Source organism: Ambystoma mexicanum, chromosome 13 (assembly GCF_040938575.1).
Source record: "Ambystoma mexicanum isolate Mex_15411 chromosome 13, UKY_AmexF1_1, whole genome shotgun sequence".
Taxonomy (NCBI): domain Eukaryota; kingdom Metazoa; phylum Chordata; class Amphibia; order Caudata; family Ambystomatidae; genus Ambystoma; species Ambystoma mexicanum.
Genome location: NC_090938.1, coordinates 675559545 through 675583034, shown reverse-complemented (window position 1 = coordinate 675583034; position 23490 = coordinate 675559545). Strand labels below are relative to the sequence as shown.

General features: G+C 47.0%; 1 protein-coding gene across 1 annotated transcript in view; it reads left to right on the top strand.

The window, feature by feature from the left end:
- The window catches only part of FBXO47 (F-box protein 47), a 1436412-nt gene that overhangs the window by 1331826 nt on the left and 81096 nt on the right, over positions 1-23490 (top strand). The window contains exon 15 of the mRNA XM_069634700.1: positions 11172-11331. Coding sequence (XP_069490801.1) covers positions 11172-11331 — 160 coding nt within the window. The remainder of the gene's footprint in view (positions 1-11171; positions 11332-23490) is intronic.

The window sequence follows — 23490 nt, the reverse complement described above, 5'->3', positions numbered from 1 at the left end:
ATTTTTCAAGTTTGGTGTATAGCTGGTGCTGTCAGAGTTTTGCAAGGACGGTGCAAACGTGTCTGACATGGTCCTGTTTAGAAGAGGAGTACACCAAGATGTCGTCAATGTAAACTAGGGCACATACGTCGATCAATTCTCATAGTACATCGTTCATGAAGTACTGGAATGCGGTGGGAGCGTTGAAAAGCCCAAAGGGCATCACCTGATATTCGTACAGCCCATACTTAGTACAAAAGGCGGACTTCCATTGGTCTCCTTTCTTTACACGCACAAGATAGTATGCACCCCTGAGGTCCAATTTGGTGTAAATCTGGGCATCCTTGACGTGGTCCAGCAGTTCTGGGATAAGGGGTAGAGGATAACGATTTTAACTGTTACCTGGTTTAGTGCGTGGTAGTTAGTCGATGCAAGTTCTCAAGTCCCTCTCCTTCTTGGGTACAAAGAATACGGGCGAGGCTGCCTGGGATTTGGACGAGTGGATAAAACCGTTTGCCAGGTATTGGTCCAGATATGATTTCAAGTGGAGATTTTCAGGGTCGGTGAGTGCATAAATTCGACTACACGGGATTTGTGCACCAGTTACAAGGTCGATCTGACAGTCATATGGCCTGTTCTTTTTGGAAAACGTCTTGGAAATCGTGGTATTCGCTTGGTTATATACTTGTTACACCTAGTACTAACGCCTCTTTATCTTGGACAGGTGTCTGTGGGTCAGACAATGGCATTTCCCCCCTGGTAGCACACATGAGCACACTCATTGTAGAAGGCTAATTTCTTGGCTCGCCACTTGATGTTAGGATTGTGAGCCACCAACCACGGTATCCCTAGAATCACCTGGAACTGAGGGGCCTTGATAAGGTCGAAGGCAATGGCTTCCCGATGTCTGTCTTGGCACAGAAGGGTCAATTCTGCTGTGCGTTGAGTTACAGGACCAGAAGCTATATCCGTGCCGTCAACAGTGGTGACCTTCTTAGTTGTCGTTTTCTGACAGAGGGGAAGCCCCATCCTTGTTGCCAGGCCTTAGTCTATGTAGTTACCAACGGCTCCACTGTCTATGTATGCCTCCACAGCATGCATCCGAGATGGTTGTTGGTGACTGATCAAAATCACAGGCAGGGCATGGTGTGAGTTCTGTGGCTCTTTTCCTTCACTCGACAAACGGACCTCTATGCTTGTCGGGCCTGGAAGTTTTCCGACTCTTGTTCTCCTCCTTCTTTCTCTGTAGCTCCAACTGTTCTCCTAGTGGGTTTTACTGGACATTCTCTGAGGAAAGGACCTGATTTCCCACAGTACAGGCATAATTGCTGTTGTCTCCTTTTGTCTCTTTCAGCCTTGGTTAATGGGCTCCGTATCCCCCCAATTTGCAGGGGTTCCGAAGTGTTTTCTGAGGAACGCGGACTGTTCTTCTTTCAGCGTACATACACAGTCCGATTCTCTGTTCTGGCTCTATCTGTCCTTCGATCTTGCAGCCTGTGGTCTAGCTGCACCACTAGGTTGATGAACTCCACACAGTATTTTGGCGGGTTTACCACCTGAGCTAGGATGTCTCTCAATTCCCCCCGTAATCCTCGATGGAATAACGTTGTTCGTTTCTCCTCAGGCCACCCAGTTTCGACGACAAGTCTGTTAAAAGTGGCAACATATGTTAACAAATCTTGAATGCCTTGGCGGAGGGCTAGAAGTTTGTTATCCAGAGCTTGGCACTGGGTATGTCGGGCGAACAGCTTCTCCATCTCCTGTTGAAACCCCCTAAAATCCCACAGGTGTGGGTCATCCTGGCTTACTAACGGTATGGACCAATCCGCGGCAGTGGCACTCAGATATGACAGAATGAAGGCAACCCGAGTATGATCGTTAGGAAAGGCTCCGGGTCTACAAAGAAAATGGAGGCTGCACTGGTTCATGAATACTGCATATTTTCTTGGGTCCCCCGTAAAACATTCCGGTGGGGCCAAAGGAACTGCCTCAGGGAGGACCACCTGCACTGGATTGACGGATGTGGCTAGAATTGATGGAATACTTCCTGGCAACGGAGCCTGCCCAGCCTGTGTTTGGAGCAATTATCTGGTTAATTCATCTGTGCGGTCGTTGGTGACAATCAACTCCCTCCTAAGGGCGTTGGTTTCTTGCCGGGCGGAGTGCACCTCGGCCCGTAATTCTCCCAGTAACTGGGCTAGTTGGTCAGTCTCTGATGTTTCCATGACGCCCAGGTGGATGTTTTAATTGATGCTTCGCATTCTGTTATGCTCACCTGGTGTCCACGGGGGCGCCCCACGATACTGGATGGAGGTCTAAGCGCTATCCCGGACCCCTCTCTGCTTGGTTACGTGCCAGACATTGGGTAGCGCCTATAACAGGAGAATGGAGGGTTAAGATACTGGTTCTGTGATGGGTGGACTCCCACCTCCCTCTGGTCCAAATCCCCTCCCTTGGGGGTATTGCTCAACTGTCATGATCTCTGCTTCCAAAAGGTCAGGGTTTTCCCAACTCCCTTGGAAGCAGATCCATAACCCAGGTTCCGAGTGCCAACCAGTCCCAATTGGGACCTTTTGGACCCAGTCCTGGCGCCAGTGGCACCAGGCTCATAAATATGCCCAGTCCCAGCGCTGGAAGCGCCGGGCTCATAATGCTTGGGTGGACTTACCTTCAGCAGACCATGCTACTTACTTGCCTGCCAGTTGAGCCTCTGATCCTCTTCTGTTTGGAACTACTTTTCCTGTTGGGTGGGGCTGGAGCCACTCCCTAGATTCAGAACACTGGAACTGTTCTGGAAGGCAGGAACTCTTTTCTTACCAGGAACTCTTTTCTTACTTAGGCGTGGCTGTGGAAGGAGACACCTAAGCACTACAGGAGGCTATTTAAACCACACCCGGTGGATGAATCTTGCTTTGCGTTATTCTGCAACCTCTGCAGCAGAACGCTCATCGTGTCTTCTGCATCCGGTCCTGGGCCTAAGGAAAAAGGCTTACCATCCTGAATCCAGTCTTCAGCAACACCTATAAAGACAAGAAAGAACAGGTTAGCATTCCGGCATCTGAAAGGCAAAGGCTTACCATCCTGAATCCAGTCTTCAGCAACACCTATAAAGACAAGAAAGAACAGGTTAGCATTCCGGCATCTGAAAGGCAAAGGCTTACCTACTCTTCGTACGCTCCGGAGGCCTTCGGCGCTGCATCCCGCATCTGAAAGACAAAACAAGGTGCGTTTAAAGACATTGGGGAACTTTAATACTCACGTGCCATTACTCCTTTCCACATCTAATCCAGTGGGTATTCCGGCACCCTGCAGCCGCTCCGAACTCGTACCTGCAAAATAAAAAGACAGTTAGAGCGCATAGTGAAGCAGGCAACAAGCGCTTACTTACATGCTTCCAGGCGCTTCTATTCATCACACGGGCTCCATCTTCAACTCACTTCAGCCCGTCATCCGCCATCGCCGGAACCCTGCAAAACAAGAGACATCATTACTAAAGACTTTAAAGACATTTGAATGACTCGAAACTTACCGCTCGTGCAGTAAACGACGGACAGCAGTCCTCTGAAGTCAACAGGCCTGCGCTACCTATCCAGTGAAGAAACTGGTTACAGCACCCTGCCCCGAGGCAGATGGAGAGCTCGGCATTCACTTACCTAAGGTGAGAGCGTTAACCTTTGGGGGTCTACAGGAGAGGAGAAGAGGAAAGAGATAGGGACACCCCAATAACCCCAGTTCATTAACCCCATATCTTCTATCTGCAGACATCTTACTCTACACGTCAGGCATACAGTGCACAGAGGTCCAGCCCAAAGAGCCAACCGGGTGCTACACATCACCTTTGAAGATACGGTAGTCGCCCAGTCAAGACCGGCGCCTCTGCGAGAATCAGGTGAGCGTTACATCACCTTAGGTTTATGTGCGTTGAACTCTCTGCCGTCCTGCGTCTCTGTGCAGGGGCGCGTGGTTGATGCGGGCATTCCGTGGAACTAGTTGCTTCACTGGTCCGTGTGCCCTTATGTCGAGTCCAGACCGGCTGTGACTCCCGACTCTGCTTGCTGTCTCCTGGGTGAGTTATAATGTCTTTTCTGTCTTTATTCTGTCTCTTCTTTTCCCTCCGTTTTCTCTGTCTTCCTGGCGTCTTGCTCCACTACGCTGTTCCCTAACAATGTCTCTTTTTGTTTTCACAGGGATGGTTGATCTCGGAGTTGCGGCGCTGATAGCGGAGACCACGGTGAGTTATTGATGCGCGGAGCGCTGCGCTGTTTATTGGTGTTAATTGCTAACCTGTGTTCTCTTATCTTTTGTACAGATTGCGGTGATGTTCCGGAGCGATAAGCGGTCGAAGAGCTGCTTGCCCAGATAAGTGCTTTGTTAATGCTGACCTTGTTCCTTCTCCCTTGCAGGTTTCGGTGAAACCCGGAGATGGGTGAAGTAAGAAAAGCGCAGGGTGCTGCCACGACTCCCTGCTTGCCCAGTTAAGAATTGTTATTAATGCTGTCCTTGTTTCTTTACCTTTGCAGGTTGCGCCGAACTCCGGAGATGGCAAGGTAAGCAAAGCGCAGGATGGATTCAAGACCGGTTACTTCACAGGTAAGTGTTCTTACTTCCTAATGCTGTATTTGTTCTTCCAGGATATTAATGGAATCCGGATCTAGGGCTTCAGGATCGGCCCGCCGGAGAAGCAAAAGAGCAAGAGCTGGATACGGTGAGCGTTACGCTGCAGGAGTGCAGAATAACGCGAAGCGTGTTCTGTTGTTTGGGTGTGGTTCAAATAGCCCAGGTAAAGTAGTTCCAGGCCCAGCCACACCCAAAACACTAGACTGCATGGCTTGGTTCTAAAGAACTGAGCTGTGTAATAGGCCTCCATGTTGGATTAAGGTCCAAAACTGGAATTGCTTAATTCCTGATAATGAGTATGGCGCCAAAGGCGCCAGGACTGACTCCATGTATGTTTCTGATGGAGAGTTAAGGCCCTTGGGGCCAGTGTGAAGGGCTTTAACCCCACTGCTGCTAGGGAGCTGTTATACCTGAGGGGGTCATGTTATACCTGAGGGGGTCAGGGGCATGGATCATGACAAAAGCACCCTACTGCAACAGGATGCAGAGCTTATGCTAGGGGTACTGATTAATGCTCGGGTCAGTGCGTGTTGGTCTCTAGTCAATCGCCAGGATCCCAATAACATAGTCTCCCAATTGATCACTATCTCTAAGTTGGAATGAGTTGAGTTCTTTGAGAGTAGGTTTGGAGCTCCTACTATTGATCCATGTGAAGTATCTGGCATTTTGGATTGCGCTAAGTGGGAGCCTCCCTTAGACATAAGTACCATCTATGATCTGCTAACTAAATGTAAAAAGTCACGAGCTCCGGGACCACATGGCCTAACTAATAACACCTTCAAGGCTCATTGGAACATCTGGGCATACTTACTGTTCTTGGAATTCAAAGATCATTCGTACAGGAGTAACGCCACTGTCATGGAGCATGGCCCACGTGATTCCCATCTTCAAGTGTGGTAGTAGGTCAGATCTGGCAAATTATCAGCCAATTTCGTTAATAGATGCCGATTGTAAGATTTTGTCGGCATTTTTACGCTCACACTTAGAAGAGTGGGCTAAGGTGGCACATCCCATTGACCGATTTCAGACTGGTTTTCGGAAGGGCCACTCGACTAATGTTAATGGGCTGGTCCTCAAATGTATCCAGGAAGATTCTTTGTTTTTCCAAGCGTTGTACATTCATGGCCTTGATTGACCTATCGGCCACATTTGACTTCGTAGACCGGTGTAAACTGTGGGCAAAACTGGCAGTTTGGGGTATGCCGGTGGGCTGGTGAGGCTTATCAATGGAGTATATGAGAACTGTGGGATTCAAGTCCGATTAAGCCAAAAGAGGGATGTCTCTCAGAGAATTTGTTCCTATCGCGGGGGTCAGACAGGGATGTGTCTTGGCCCCTTGGCTGTTCAACCAATATATGTTGGACGTGACAAACATTTTGGTTAATGAAGGGCTGATTGCCCCTAAAGATGGGCAGGTAAAAATCATATGGCTTGCATATGCAGACGATTTTTTGATCTTCGACCTAACTAGGCTTGGTCTGCAGAGGTTATTAAATACTTTTGCGGGATACGCAAAAGCAAATGGGCTCATTATCAACCCCACTAAAACCAAAATTCTGGCTTTCACAAGCGCAAGTCGGAAGATCAACCGACCCATCTGGCATATTGAAGGAACTTCTGTGAAGCTATCTGAGAGTGTCAGGTACCTGGGATTCAACTTTGGATCATGTAGGGGATCTAAATTGAGCATTGAAGCCTTAATTCATAAGGCCAAGCTGATAGAATCCCAGATGTTAAAAATCGATCGTAAGTTTGGCAGGTTCTCCCTCAACCCGCCGATAATGTTCTTTGAAGGGAAGATGGTGCCTAAGATTATCTATGGCCTTGAACTAACATCGGACAGATTATTAAACATCTTGGATAAAATTGAGGGTAAGATATGAAGGCGGATCCTCTGTGTATCTAATGCAGTTCCATTATCTGCACTAAGAAATGAATTAGGGGCTTCATCCTTATGGGCCAGGGTGCAATGGCGCCTTAAAACACTTTATGTGAAGATCATGGCCCCAATACCCGATTCTTTATATCAGTTGCTGGGTGAAAACGTGAATCTCTCTCTGGATCTGTCAGACCTTAAGGAAAATAGTGAATCCATTCTTCTTCATATTGTCTCTAATTTGGAGACCTTGGTAAATAACCCCTTAAAAAACAAAAGGGCCCTGCTTGATTTTGATTGAATTCAGACTACTGATGCCTTTCATTCATACACCTCCATGGGCCATTTAGTCCATGAACATAAACGCTGAGGATCCCTCTCTTGTATTGTGCTACAATTCCCTAACCGTTACTATCGTGGGCTCTTAGTTAGGCTTCGGTGGAACCTCCTTCCTACTAAGGATATTCAACTTCGGAGGAAATTATTAACGAGTGATGAAGTGGGATGCAGGTTCTGCTTGTTAAAACCTGAGTCAATTCGACATCTTGTTTTGGAATGTGAATCATTGAAGATATTAAGGTCTAAATATTTGCACGGCCTGCACTTAAATCTTCTAACTTGCAGTGAGGATATGGTTTGGAAGCGCTGCCTCAATATCCAGAGTGTACATGAGGGTCTGGCCTTATCAGGTTTCATTAGAAGTCTGAACCTCCAGAAATCCTAAGGAGGAACCCCTTATCCATGTCCCTGAGCGATGTATTAAGTTCTTAGTGTAACTACTCTTTGTTCTTCTTCGGTTGGGGAAATCCTCTGTACTGCTCTGCAAATGTGGAAGGTGTGTAATGTATTTACTTGGATTTTGCAATCATATGACAATAGTATGTCCTTTTTTATCAATTACTGTTCATTGGCTATTCTGATTGGTATTCGTTTGGATGTATTTTATTTTTATTTTTGTGGTTACACCCTTTTTTTCCTGTTTTCTTTTCTCACAATGTGCCTAATGTGTTTTTCTTTCTTTGATTGTGATGGGAATGTGATTTTATTCCAATGGTGTTTTTCTGTTGTATACTAATTTGTAAAGGTTTAAAATAAACCGTTTGCAATACAAAAAAGAAGAAAAAAAAGATGTTGCTCTTCTTTGTTAGCAATTTTCTCCAGTCAGTGCTTGTGGGGGGCCGAGGGTCATAGGTCAAACTTCTTTTGTGTATGAATTTGCACCACACTTCCCTGAGTATGGGGATGGAAATGCTCAAGCCCTCAGGTGCCACTGACAGACTGTTTCACAGTCTCTGACAGCAGAGGATTGGCAGGTGCACTGCCAGTAGGGTTCCCCTTGACTTGGGGATGTCTTCCTTCTCCTGGCCTGTTCCTGCTTCCTTCTTGATGGCCTGAAATTATCAGCCCATCTTTACGTACCCTCAGGGCTTCCAGCCCCAGCTTTTTCCTTCCACCTTGTCCATTCCTATTGCCTTCTTCCTCTTCGCCCGATGGTTACTGTCCCTCACACTCTTTCTTTCCTCTCAACTTCCTTCCTCCGCCTTGTTCTCCAGTACCCCATCTCCAATCAATTCAGATTTCAGTGATGCGTCTCCAACCTCCCCTGCTTTACAATCTCTCTTCACCACAACCTCCTCGTTCTGCTCCAAAAACTCTTCTCCCCACCTCCTCTGCTTTTACTATCTTCTTTCCCTGACCTCCAGTAATACCGCATTGCCTCTCCGAATTGCCACCTCCTTGTTGCTCCAACTCTATGCGCTAATGCCCTCATCCAGTGTAAAGTGCATGAACTGCAAATGCCAAACTGTGCATGGCTGTGTCTTCCGCTCTGTTGAGCATGCAGATTGGATCTACAAATTTCAATACCTTTTTCCCAGCTGTTCCCGTTTTTGTCTGCACGGCTGTGCTCGGAGCTTGGAACCAAACTTTGTTAATACCATTCCCCCCTATCTTAATACCATTCCCCTATCTTGCCCAAAACGTTTTTGGCTATTACCTTTACTACAGGCCAACTCTACAGTTTCTGACATTCCTCTGGCAGGCTTGCTGGAGTCCACTAGCTTCTAGCGTACAGGCTGCCAATTGACACGTCCTTAGGAAAAACCAACACTGAATATCACCAGTGTCCTGTCTGCGGAAATAGGTATTTGTCGCCCATGCAAGTCTTGCCATCACAACCTTTTGGTCCGAGTCCCTGGTGGTTGCTTGTAGTTTACTTACTATCTCTTGCGAACCAAGAGTCCCTGTGGTTGGTCCAGGTCCCCCGGGTCACGGCATCAGCAAGCAAAGGTAGAACCTTTCCATTTCCTATTCTACCAAAAGCATTACTGATCCAGTTAGGCAACATGGGTACATTTCCAAAATGTCTGAGTGAAAGGTACCATCGTTCTTTTCCTGCCAAGCCATTACAAAAGGGGAAAGAACATAAACAAATTGGGCTTTGTCCCACCCCTTCTGCACTAGACCACACGCATCCCCAGACATGTTTCAGCCTCAAGTCAAAGGTTCTTTCAAGCAGGGGTTGATATGACAAATGCACTCTATTCATGTGGTTATAGCAATATGGGTTTGCTATGTTTTCCTTAAGGTCTTTGGGGGTTGCTGTCCCCGGCTATAAGCATATAGCTTTCTTTCCCCAGGAATATCTGTCCCTGCTAGGTTCAGCCTCCCATCTGTGCTTACCAAATGGTCATCTTCTACTGAGCTTCTAGGACTCTCATTCCTAACTCAGTTCAGTGGATCAGTAGTTTTCTCAAGGGTGGTGGTGGAATAGGGGAGGGCCTGTGAGAACCTTTCCCTCCTTGTGGCCCTACATCACAAAGCTGGTGGTGGACCTGGTCCCATCATCACCACAGACCCAGCCTAAGACAATGGGCCTCATTAGGAGTTTGGAAGTAGCCATGCCGTTCTTACTGGCATGGCTACCCCCAAACCGGGTACCGTGTCCCAGAAATAGGGAATTACCGGGCCATTACGACCTTGGAAGACCCGGTACATCCCCATTCGAGCCCCCATAGGGCTCAATGGGAATGGGGAGGATGCTAACAACGGGTCCGTTAATGACAGGCCTGTTGTTAGCATACTGGTCTGCTCGCGGGTGCCGGTAAGCACGTCTGGCCAGACCACACGAGCAGTCCGGCACCCACGAGCAGACCTCGTAATGAGGTGGTAGAGTGATAACGGCTCCGGCAGCTCTAACTGCGCCGTTATCACTCTACCGCCTATGCCGTAATGAGGCCCAATGACTCAAAAATCTTCAGTCATTTTCGAGACTCTCCACCATCCCCGATATACCCGACTGTTCTACCTCTAGTACCTGCAATAATGGAGTTTGTGGAGGAATATTTCTTTACTGCTGCATCTGCCAAAGCAATCAACTCCATTCAAGACAAAAAGCACAAGGCTCCTTGATATGACCCATTTTTTCTAAGGATTCATCCTGCATCTGCTTTCTTGACAGTACCACTATCACATGTGAAAACGACAGTGCAAGAGTGATGTATGCCATTGCATCCGTAGACACAAAATGTTTGTAAGCATTTCTTTTTCAAAAAGTCAAACAAAACAAACAGATTGAAAGAAGATTTTCAAAAATGTACATTAATACAGTTGCAAAGAGCACCAACAGTCTGGGCTACAATATTTGACATCGATTTGATGTTAGCCACAAGAAAAGGGCTTTTGCCCACATTATCATCCTCTTCAGCACTACACGACAAAGAGAACAAGAGGATTGATTGTATAGGAACATATGTATGTTCAGAAGTAGCTACTGCTCTCTGAGAAGCCAGGGCTCCACCTGCCATTACGGCAGGTGCCTGTATTTCCATCATACACCTGGCTCACTTTGTGCTCAAATACAAACTTGAAGACCTGTTAGAGCTCATGAGAGCATGACAAATAGAGTCTAATAATGTGATTGCTGCCTCTGTGGACCTGGCAGACCTGTTAGCCAAAGACTACTGCCACCACATTTTGCTCACCTGCCACTCTTGGCTCAGCTCAGAATACCTCCTCTGAGAGTTGAAGCTTAACAGAAAATTCTCAAACTAATGTTTTCAGCTGCATCACGCTTTGGATCATTTCCAGACACCGGACCTCATTACAAGTTTGGCTGTAGTTTGGTAGTAAATCCACCAAATACCACCAAACTGAATTACTTATACCACCAGTTGGTTCCGGGGATTTACTGCGGCATTACAAGTGATGGTAGGTGGTATAAATCTCACTTTTTTGAAGTCCATAGGAGATTTTCAGTGGAATTACAGTCAGCGGTTGTTCCGCCGCCGGTAAATCCACCAAAAATCATAATTTGTTGGTGCAGTAAAAGTGTCAGTGATGGAATTACTGCCACTTTTTTACTGCACGCCCAAACTTATAATGAGGCCCATTATGTTTTTGGAGATCATATTACTTTGAAGTTTTCTTCATATTATTTACTGTGTTTATGTTGCTTTTTGCTTATATTATCATTATTTTCGTGATTTCACTGGCTTTGGTTATATTTTCTTTTCTTTTTAATTTATTCAATTCCTTTTAATTATATTTATGTTGCCTTTACCTCTGCATGTTACCTCTTCATTTTTATGTTGCCTTTTAGGTATGTGATAGAGCCAGTGCTGTACTGAAATTGTAGATTCACACTCTATTTACAAATGTACTGTACCTAGGACTGACGGTTCACATGTATGTGTGACAGGTGTGTGAGAAGGACCTATACTGCATGGACTGGGCAGTGAAAATGATGCAGAAAGTCTGTAAAGTCTTCAGCACACCAACTGAGAGGAGTAACTTCCTCCAGAATGTGGAAAATGCCTTTGCTCGTGTGATCATGGATATGCTTCATTCAGTGATCTCTGGTGAGTCCACGTGTTTTCTAGACAGTACAGGAATAATTCACAAGTATAAACCTGGAGTTTTCTGTACTCAGTAAAATAAACTGTGACACACAGCAGAAGTAGATTTCTGCAACATTTTAACTTTCATAGATACACAGACCTTTGTGTATTCCTTGTTACAAGGATGGATTCCTTGGTATGGAGATCAAAGAATTTACTTTTAATACTCAAGCTTTTCAACTTATTCTCCAGCACTGGATCTTTCATAGATTCACAAGCTAGAGTAATCCATGATTGTCAGTGTGGGAACCCTTAGTAACTACACATATTTATAGCAGTAAGAAAAGATTTCTCCCATTATGCAACTTTGATCCCTTTTACTCCTGGTTCAATGAGGGAGAGAGGTCGAGACACAACCCCAGGGAGACATGTTAGATTTGTTCACTGCAACATGTTCATTGGGAGTCGTCTAAGAAATCTACATTTTTTACTCTTTTTGTCCCATTTTTGAAGATTGTTGTGTTTAGAATGCTTACATTTTACAGTACTTCATCCTGCTCTACTACTGCGGCTTCCAGCACTGTTCCAGTGCTCTGGAGATAGCTTTTTCCTTTTTTTTCTCTTTCTAGACCAACCTTAATTTCTCAATGCAGACACAGTGAGATGGTCTGGAGATCCTAGAACAAGGGTGTCCCTTTTCAAAGACTGTCTTAGCTGTGGGAATACAAATGTCTACCTTAAAACCCGCCGCAAGGACTGCATTTATTATTGGTACCCTCATCACACACCTGAACTATGTAAGCATTAGACCAAATTTTAAGAGAGAATCAGGATCAAATGAAATTGAAGAAAGTCAAAAAGTCACTTGCGGACGAACGAGATTACAGCGTTGGCAGAGTCAATCCCTTCTAGCCCAAGTATGACACACTACAAAAGGTGAACATCTATCGAGAAAGCACTCCAACCTCCTCGCCCATTAGCTGAGACCCATACCATGCCAAAAGCGAGAACGAGAACAGTCAACCACCAGCAATACAGTTACAATTATCAAGAAACTTTCCTTTTGCTAAAATCAAACGGTATGGAAAACATGATAGAAGGTACAAAGTGGCAACTTTCTAAGAAACAGAAGATCAAGGTGTCAGAAAAAGCCCATGCAGAGACAGAGGAGGAGTAATCAACCCTAAAGTCTCTCCACTGGCTCACAGTGGCTGCAAGGATCAAATTCAAGACCCTCTGCATCATCCACAAGGCTTTCGGGGCCTGGGACCCTACTACATCCAACTTTCTCTCCCTTAATATGTCCCGGCTAGAGTATTTCGGTCCTCAGTCTCGTCCGTCTCGTCCGCCCCCTTCCTCACACTTGTTGACCCATATCCTGTCTCCCAGCACACTTGCCCTCCTGGGCTCCTCCTAGCACTTACCCAGCCCCTGGGCACTCCTCCCTCCTGCACTTCCCCTCTTCCCTTAACTTCCCCTTCGCCCTGACCTGCCCCATCTCCCCTGTACTTACTGCTTACTGCACTTGCACAATCCGAATGTCACAAGGCCTAGTAGGACCGTACATTGTTGTTTATCCTTCACTGCTCTCACCTCCCTCTTTGTCTTGTGGCACCTGCAAACACTTTCTGCTGTATAGGCGTCATACAAATGTTCTATAAATAAATCACATTATCAAATGAATTTCAGTTCATTCTGGGTTTAGCCACCAATGTTCTAGAGACTGTAAGAGTAAAATATTCCAGTGAATAATTTACTTGCTGGATTTTTTTGGTTTGAGTCTATGATCCATTGATACATTTGCAAATATGAGTATTCAACATGTTCCATTAGCCATGATTCACATTGCAGCACACACATTTCCTAGAAGAAACTCAAAGATACCCCACATGTCTAGGCTAGGCTAGACATGTGTTGAATCGTGACACTATCGTTTAATTGTTTGAAAGATGATTTATTACAAGTATATTCATATTTATGTTTAGAATATATAACTTGAAATATACCAAGCAATAGCTGTGTCCTTCATTTATTCTTTTCAAGAAATCTCAACAGCAACAAATAAATGTATCCTAAGTGGCAGCCACACATTTCTCTACAGTCACTAATCAAAGTCGAACTGTGTCAGGATCGCAAAACCTTTTTATTCAAGACCCTGACTAATGGGAGAAGGAGGCTTGGTTTAAATTTGTTTGAAGGCACTACCCTGTCTCTAGAGGATGAATCCTTAAGGTCGGGACTGGCTTCACACATCAGGAGACAAGTGAAAGAAGGACAAGCTCCTAATAAGAGGAGTGCTCTCTCATAGAACACCACCCATACACAGACAATATCCAAATCAGCAGATTCTGGGGTGCCACAATCCAATTTGAGGTTAGCAGTGTCCAGCTGATATTTGCTAGGGTCTCCCTGGCAGGAAAATCATTCAAACATGGTACATCCATGAGAGATCCATACAGGAAGGGCTTGCCCATGAAGAACTCAGTACGGAAGACCCCCATTACAGTAGATGAAATGACCAGGTGCCTCATCAATGGGCAGTTGCATATTAAGGGACAAGTTATCATCCACTGCATTGTCCACAAGGGCAACATCCACGATGTACCCATCGATGCAACAATTGACTTTGTCCACGATGTCCCCATCAGTGAGAGGCAAGCAGTCACCCTTGAAGGCCGAAGTTACCCTGGCTACAAAACCAAAAGAGCAAATCAACGTAAGATAGGCCATTGACGGGAGTCTCCCTGTCAACAGGGGAACCGATTTCAATGAAAAGGCAAATTCAGAGACTCACCTCATCATAAGACTGCACACCATGCCTCAACAGAAGAAGTAAAGAATCTGGACAAATAATCAATTGAAATACACTGAGGACTTTTAAGAACAGGAAAATTACTCTAACTCCCTCTGTCACAGTCAGCACGTGTCCCTCCATGTAGGCAACGACCATCCGGGAGAGGCGCCCTGAGGTTGCGGAAAATCTGGCCATGGTCACTTGTGAGATGTGATTGTTAGGCTTCCTGCAGCAAAGTAATGAAGTCAAAGGAGCGTGGTACAGCAAAATTCAATCTAGATTACTCATTGAGTTTACCCAAAACAAATGGCTTTCACTCCCGGGCTGCCTGGTAATCCTGCTGCCACCTTGATACCCTTCTTATTAAAAGCCACACCTGCACTTGCCCCACTGACAGGCATTGCAGAACCTGACCTCACATTACTTGGCACTTCCAGCGGTCTGTGCATTCCCACAGATCCTACTTCCTACCTCCCGGATTGAGCTCCAGTTCCACTAATCCAGTGCAGTGTCAGCATCCTTGGAAGAATCTGAGGCAGTGACTCAACAGCAGTGACTGAGCTGGCATTGAACCACGTCTTGGTAAGAGCGAGGATATCAAGGTCACGGTCTTCAAGCAGGAGGCAGATGTCGGCAGAGTGTTTGATGGCAGATCGAGCATTAAGCAACGCTAGAAGCAAGAGGTCTCCACCTTTGAAGGTTTTCCAAGGAGCGGTACAGGGGCGTGGTACACCGGTCGGAGGGGGGGACAGAAAGAGTGGAAGAAGGAGTAGCAGGTGTGGGATGGAAAGAAGGAAGGAAGGATACACAAACACTAGGAACAAAAACATTGAATAACAAATAAGGACTCACACAGGCCACACCATGGCTTATATCAGGATACTATAAGGAGACTATCAGAATAATTATGGTAACGCCTCCTGCAGCCCTCATCATCAACCACATAAGAGCGTATCTTACTCATAGGTGCCCAAAGGTGCAAGGGGAGGTATACGATAAGTTATTATCACGACAAATCACATGTATTGTCCTACCTCTTTAGAAGGAGATATGGAGTACCTAAACAGTATCAACAGGCCGGGATCCAGAGAATACCTCCCATTCCTGCAATCATCCTCTGGGCACCCAACAGAGTTGTAGTATATCAGATGACTTGGGAATTCAGTAGAGACAGTGAGGATTCAGCAGTGTTCCTGGGCAAAAGACCAGGTAAAGTGTGACAGAAAGTTCACCCGACGAACAGCTCTCCCCTGGGTGCTGTAGAATCTTCAGCTATGTAACCATCAGAGAAGTGACCAATACACTAATGTTTTTTTTTTAAACAGTATTTTATTGGTTTTACAATTATTAGACAAATGCCACCATTCACTGGTTCACATCAGTCGGTCAATGGTTTCTAACACTCAAATAGATGTCTCCCAAACAAAGCTCTCATAATATCCCTTCCCCTCCATGTAATACCCATGGAGACAACATGAACTTTCATTGGAGAAATGTCTCTTGACAACCTGGATTGTTCATTACCAACATCAAGTAGGGATCCTCCTGCGATGGCAGCTTCACATATTTTCCTAAAGAATTCCCCTCCACCCCTCCCCACACAACGGAAGAATACTGTGAACTCATTGCTCAATGTTGTATGTGATAGTACAACCCAATGCTTATTTGATCATTGCAAGGAAGTTATTTTCATTGGCTATATTAATACTTTGTTCCTGCATGCCACCCCGGCTGAGTCTGAAGTATAAGCATCTCATACCCCTTTACGTACACCCTCTGGGTAAACTCTCATTTACCTTTGCCCTACTTGGTTTTGCGCCGCATTGTGCTCAGAATAATATTCCAAAAAGGGAAGCCAAACCATGACAATGTGGGAGTGGGATTCCAAGAGGGCTGCCGTCATACTCTCCATCTGGTATATGGTGTGTGCTTTCATGAGCCACTCTCCTCTTGTTGGTACCGTGCTGCTTTTCCATTTAACAGTTAGGCACACTCTAGCTGCCAATAACAAGTTTCTGGGCATGTGTGAAAGAATGCTATATGTTCCCTCGGCCTCTGACTCTATCCCAAACAAAACCAATAACGGGGACAGTTGCCTGTGAATGCCGTTGATGGCCTGCATCCAACCTAAGATCTCCTTCCAATAGGTCTGTACACTTACAGAACTCCATCACTAATGCCAATAATCACTCACCTCCATGTACCCCGACCAAGAGTACGGCGGGACCCCTTGGAACATTTTCGATAATCGCTGTGGTGTTAAATGCCATCTGATCAACAACCGACCATTATGCATTTTATACTGCATAGATATTGATGTATTCCATACTGCTTTCTATATTACTGCTCATGCATCTAACCAGGTTCTAACCTCTCACTTAGCTTGGTTGTTTGGTTTCGTCATGTGGCCCCTGGAGAGCAATGCACTATAAAGTCCCTCAACTGCAAGTAGTGGAGAGGCGCTATCACAGTGTCCTGATGTGCTACCTCTAATTCCTCCTTGACATATATGAACCTTCCTTCCACATTTGCCCTGCTCTCACTAAACCTGCCCCGTATTGAGGTTGGAAGTGTTGTACCACTGTTAACCGATGCATTATGTGGGGCGCCCATATAGAGCGAGAGGAGATGGCCAAGATATAACTCCGTTCATGGTTCTTACAGTACGCCAAAGGGACCATAGTACCGCTAAGACTGGGTGGTCGCCGATCCTACGCGGCATAGTTCGATATGGGACCCACAACCAGTCGCCTAAGGTAACAGGTGCGAATAACTCTTTTTTCCAGGCTGAACCATTGTTTCTCTACATTTTCCCACAAATGGTCTGCTAGGATGCAAAATTGGGAAGCTCTGTAATACTCAGAGATCAATCAGGGAAACCCATACCCCCCTTGTCTTTTGGTTTGATTAAGATTGTATATGATATACAAGGCTTCGTGTCTGCCTGCAAATATGCTAGAAGGGATCTCTTAACTTCTGCCTGGAATAGATCTGGGATGATTACTGGGAGATTCTGAAAGAGGAATACGAATCTGGGAAGTATGTTCATCTTATTTGAGGTGAACCTGGCTGTCCTGGATAACACCATTTTGAATACCTTTCTAGGTCAGATTTAATGCTCTTCCACAAGGGTATATAATTTGCGATTAACAGTTTTGTTAAGTCTTTCGTGAGCACTACACCGAGGTATTTCAGTTCTTCTGTCTGTTGCTGAAATGCCCATTCGCTAACCAAATTCGTTAGGAAGGCTGAGATTGTTCGGAGCGGTACACCCATGGTTTTGTTCAGATTTGCTCGAAATCCTGACCCCTAATAGTTTGTTTTAATCCAAGGCAGGCAAGGTTAATGCCTTTAAGGCCAGGAGCCAATCAGCAAGCCAGCTTATTAAACCCCCTCAGGTCATGCAGTCCCTAAGAATTAAGCAGGAGTACAGTTCCTATCTAGTTTGCAACTCACTCACCTAGTTCATTGGCTCCACCAGAGCGGTTTAGTGGCACTCCAAGAAATATGCTATCTTTGAGAACCTGTGAGAGCTTTGGACAACGTTTATCACTACGTTCAACAGGCAAGAGGTTGAACAATTTGGCCTGAGGAAAAAGGCGAAATAGTTAACCCCCAAACAATTACTCTGAATGAATAGAATTGGCAGTCCAGCTAGATCATGGTCTAACCGAATGCAAAGGTGAGCCCAATAAGCTAGATTTTAGACCCCTTATAATGTACCCACAAATTATTCCTCAAATCACATGTCCTTCTGTTGCAACACCAGAGCAGATGCAGGTCACAGGGATTTAGGCCCTCCCACCAAAGAAGTGCATAACAAAATCAAAAACAATAACACCTGTGTCTTTACTGTGGATGTTCTGGGAATTTCACAGACCCAAAATCAACGCACAAATCTGGGTGCCACAAGAGAAGCCTCTGGTACAATTCTCACGGCAAACGCTCAGCCAGAACAGAAAACTAGAAGGCTTGATGGTCCTGGGGATCTGATGTGTATTTCAAGGCACACCAGTAGTATCCCAAAGTAAATACTAAAGAAAAGCATACACTCATCTGACCTTGCCATTAACCATAAACACGGCCAAATGGCAAACTAGCATAGATGTCGTCTTCATTGACTGCAGTGTGAGCGGTAGTTACATGGACATCAACTACGCCACCAGTCTAGAAATCAACATGCTTTCCAAGGAAAGGCTTGCAAATGTGTGTGTGGAAAATGAATCCAAGCTTACATAAAGACCAGTTACGTCTAGCACAGAAAAACTACAAGTACAATGCGTTCATGGTCACACAGAGCATCATGAGTTTGACCTGATCGATGAATCCCAAATGAAGAAAATCTTGGGAAAGGTATAATTTACCTTCCACAACCCCCTCATCAGCTAGTAAAAATATTACTTATTGATTGCATCTTAGTATTGCTTAGATCATTGTTATCTAAACCAATCTGTGTATCTGCAGACACACAGGGAAAGAAAACCGAAAGCCTTGAAGTAGTGAATGATTTTCCATCAGAATATCAAGACTTTTATTTTTATTTTCTATGCATAGATATGGACAACAACGTAATCCTGCATCAGTTTTATGAATGCCAGATCATTCTCATCACAGGTCTTTTGCAGTCAAAGAAATGCATACATGGACTAAGAAGATCATAATTTCTGGGAATACGTCAATTAGCAAGTGGCTTTATATGACCATCTAAGTCTCCAGGGCCTTTTCATTGTTTTTTTGTCAAAGAGAGAAGACAACCTCTGGGTATGTATCTATGTCCATGCTCTTAATCGATAACCACTAACTGCCATACTCCTAGAGCAGGCGAGGAGGCAAATATCGATAGAAAGCTGGCTTTTAGAGTAGGCCATTACTTATTACTAGTCAAAGCAGGAGATGAATGAAATATTTTCTTCTGGACCAAGTTTGGCCTATTTGGATACAGGGTATGCTCTGTGGGATATATTATCTGCCTAGTATATTTAAATGTTTTATAAACAAACTGCTAAGAACAACTCGAAGTTTTCACAATCATTTAGATTGACTACATTCTGATATACTCAAAAGACCTGGAAGAAAACATGGGCAACGTCCATTCTGGAATTCACTCCGCTGAGAAAACACAGGCTATTCCCAAAACTAGGGAAGTGCTGTTTTCCTTTTCAATTAGTGCAATTTTTGGGGTTTATATTCACACATTACATTAAGGCATAATCATGGATCGCAAAAGGTCGAAGCAATTTTACAGGGGGTATCTGAGTGCAGTCTAAAAGAAATACTCCTACGTCCCGTCCCCTTTCCTCCATACTTGTGGGACATCTCTTCGTCCTGTGGGACGGGACCGGAGCACTTTGTAAAAAGCATCCACATTTTTCCAAAAAGTTGTCCTTCCTCTCTTTCCTGCGCGGGGCCCGGCACGCGGCCGTAACCCCGCCCACCTTGGCTCCTCCCCGCGCATCGCCCCTCAGTCCTTTTCTCCGCTCGATCGGGGCCGGACGCACTTGCATCCTCGGAAGACTTTCTTCCCTGTTTTCCTCTCTGGCTCTCGCTAGCGTTCGTCTTCTAGTCTGTCTATGGCCCTCATTACGACCCTTGCGGAAAGCGACTGACCGGACCGCCACAGCGTAAATAGCGTTTCCGCCATTGCACGATGGAGCAAAGTGCGGCCCATTCCGACCCATCGGGCACGAGCACCACGCCATGGCGGAAGTGCAAAGTCCGCGATGGCGGAAATGACCCCAAAACGGCCCACACCGCCGCCGTACGGCGCCCTAGGTGCAATACCGCCACCCATCATAGCGGACACCACAGTGAGCGCCAACCGGAAAGTACGGCGACTGTAAATATACGGAAACGGAAGTAAAAACATGGGCCCGGAACGGGAAACAACACCCCGTACACCTATAAAACCACAAAATACACACAACCACTAAAAACACCACCCTGAGACACATCCCAACCCGTCATCCACCCTAGTGAAACCAAGAAAAATGGGAAAAGTAGCGAAGAAAGCGTGCGACCGCAAGCGGCAGGTCCACTTCTCCCGTGAGGAACTCACCGTACTCACAGAGACCCTCCAGGAGAATGCCACCGCCGTCTTCTCCACGCAAATGACCAGGACGGCACTTGCGAACAAGAAGGCCATATGGGCCCTGGTGGCACAGCGGGTAAGTGCGGTGGGGACCGCAACCCACAGCAATGCAGGAAGCGGTGGGACGACCTGCGGATACGCGTCCGTAGCATACTTTCTGCCAACCGCAACATTGCCACAGCCACCGGGGGAGGGTCGGAATCTCCCATCAAGTTGACCCCCTGGGAAGAAATCTGTGCCTCCACCATTGGAATGGAGAGCATAGAGGGAGTCGGAGGGATGGAGAAAGGAGTGCAGACATCCGGAGAATCAGGTAGGTGGCCCAAATAAAACCATGCCAAATCCACAATGTCCAATCATGTGACTCACATGTGTCCACATAGCGCAACAGCAACACATGGCCAGGAGAACGACCACACACATTGGCCTGATAGCGCACTTTAAAACACACAATAAATACATAAATAAGTAAAAACCCCAAAAACACCCACTACACGTGCAGCAGGCACACCCTAACTGCAGGCTGCCAAACAACTGCACCCTCACTCCACACACAAATGAAAGCACCTCCAAGGCCCCGACCCAAATCACCCTCAGGTACCACCCCAATGCATGTGATACATTGCCATTCCAATTCCCACAGACCCATTAATAACGCTCGCCCTCCTTTACTCCACCACAGGGTCCGATCCAAACGACGAGCTCCAGGACACCCCTACCAGCACACCTGCAAAGAGGGCCAAGACCGACGGCCAAAGACCCTCCACCTCAGCTGCACGCATCAAGACACGGCAGCAGCACAAATCAAGTGGCAGCACACAGGAGGGAACATCAACAGGCACCCCAGCAGCCAGCATGCCCACAACAGCACCACCACAGGTCCCCCCAATGGATGCCACAGAAGGTACTGCCTCTGGTGGCAGCAGCACCATAGGTGACACCCCATTAATGGCAGCATGCTCCGACACAGAAGACGGGGATGTCGAAGTCAGATCCATCCATGACCTGTCCCAATCCCCCTGTCTGTTCCATCCCGTACACCATGAGGATACCACGCAGGGGCACCCACAAGACGACGACTGGCCATCCCCCACAAGCCCTGTGGCAGGGCAACATGAGGCGAACAGCCCCTCTGTGACACCACCGCAAATGGCCATGGCCCAGCAGAGGCAACAGTCCCTCGACCAGTTAATCGTGCAACAGCAGCAACTGGCCACGCTCCTCAAGGACCATGCCGATGGATGTGGGGGCACTAAGGCAGACATAGAAACATCAACTGAGACACTTAGGGCACAAATGGAGAGTAGCACCGAGAGCCTGAGAGTCCAAATGGAGAGTAGCACTGAGAGCCTGAGAGTCCAAATGGAGAGTAGCACCGAGAGCCTGAGAGTCCAAATGGAGAGAAGCACCGAGAGCCTGAGGGGGGAACTGCATGCGACGTCCAAAGACGTATGTGCCGAACTTGCCGCAGTGCGCCGTGTGCTCACTGAGCTCTCACAAACCCTTAGGGACATGCATGGACGTGAGCAGGCAGAGACATCATCCGTTGCAAGTTCCGTCCAGGGCAGCCCCCAACGTAGATCTGGGAGGAACCTGCGCTCCACAGGCAGGGGTGCCCCTGACACCCGCAGAGGGGGCTTGCAATAGCGACTGCCCACTGACAATGAGCATCTTTGGACACTGGTGTTCGGGGGGGAGGTAGGAGGGTGGAGGGGGTGTGTTGGGCTCACTTGGGTGGCGGGTCGATAGGGTGTTCAACATGATATCACATATGCCATAAACAATGCACGATCAAACAATGAGATGTGTGGACAATGATCTTTGTGTACTAGGCCATCATAGGCGTACAGTCCATATTGTGCATGTACCAGACACACACAGTGCCACGAGTCCCGTGTCCATGTATCAGCCACCAGGCGTGAGTGCTAGAAGCATGCATCTATGAGATGCTGACGAATTTCACGGCTCTCCTGTGCCTCGCAGACTCCTTGAGGTGCTGCCACATCCCCACCCTCATCATGACCATCTTCAGGTGCTTGCAGTTCTGCGTCAGGGGGCATGGGCACATTTCTACGTACGCACATGTTGTGGAGCATGACACATGCCATCACCATCTTTGCAACCTTCTCATGGCGGTACAGGAGTGCCCCGCCAGACCTGCTGAGGCACCGGAAACGAGTCTTCAGTAGGCCGAATGCCTGTTCAATGACTACACGGGTACGTGAGTGGGCATGGTTGTAGTCCTCCTCATGCTGGTCCCGTGGGTTCCGGACTGGTGTGAGGAGCCATCTCTTCAGTGGATATCCGGCATCACCTGTATGTGGACGATAAACAAATTATGTGGAATGCCATTGCTACGTACGCACCCCCCCCTTCCTGCCAGGTCATTGCCGCATCACATACCCCACATCATCATGCATGAAATGAGACTCACCGAGTAGCCAGGATCTGTTCCCTGCGTGTCGCTCCATGTAGCGTGGTATTGTAGAGTTCCTCAAGACCATAGAATCATGGGTTGATCCAGGGAATCGGGCACAACAATGTGTAATGATCCTTTTGGAGTCACACACCATTTGTACATTCAGTGAATGAAATTGTTTTCGGTTGCGGTACTGGGCCTCCATGGCATGTGGGACGACCAATTCCACATGGGTGCAGTCGATGGCACCAATGCAACCCGGTATGCCGCCAAGTGCATGGAATCCCACTTTTGTGTTGGTAATTTCCTGCTCCGAGCGTGGTAGAGAGATGTAGTCGTCTGCGTGCTGCAGGAGGGCATCGAGCACTTGCAATAGTGTCCGTGAGAACAGTGGCTGAGAAATGCCATGCAACTGTCCGACTGTGTGCTGGTAGGTGCCTGTGGCCAGGAAGTGGAGTACAGACACCACCTTCAGTAGGGGTGGGATGGCGGTTGGGCTATCTATCATGCTGACAAGGTCAGCCTGTGTCATGTCCACAATGGCGGCTATGGTGTCCCGGTCCAAACGGTAGAGGGTGTGGATCTGCTCATCAGTGAGGTTGAACGGATGTGCTCGGAGGCGTGGGATTGCGGGCTGCCTGCGTGGTGGTAGTGGCTGTGCTGGCAGCCCTTGCTTGCCCTCCTCCTCCACCTGCGTCTCCTCCGTGCGGCCGGTTGTAGTTGGTGTTCGTCTTCTTCTTGGAGTTGGAGTACTTGCAGTGCTATCAGGTCCCCCAGGGCCAACATCGCGAGTCCTGCCGGTAGCATTTCGGAGTGGTTGTGGGAGGAGACTGGGCGTGCAATTTATGTGTTTTCAGGCTGTATGGCCTCCACCTGTGG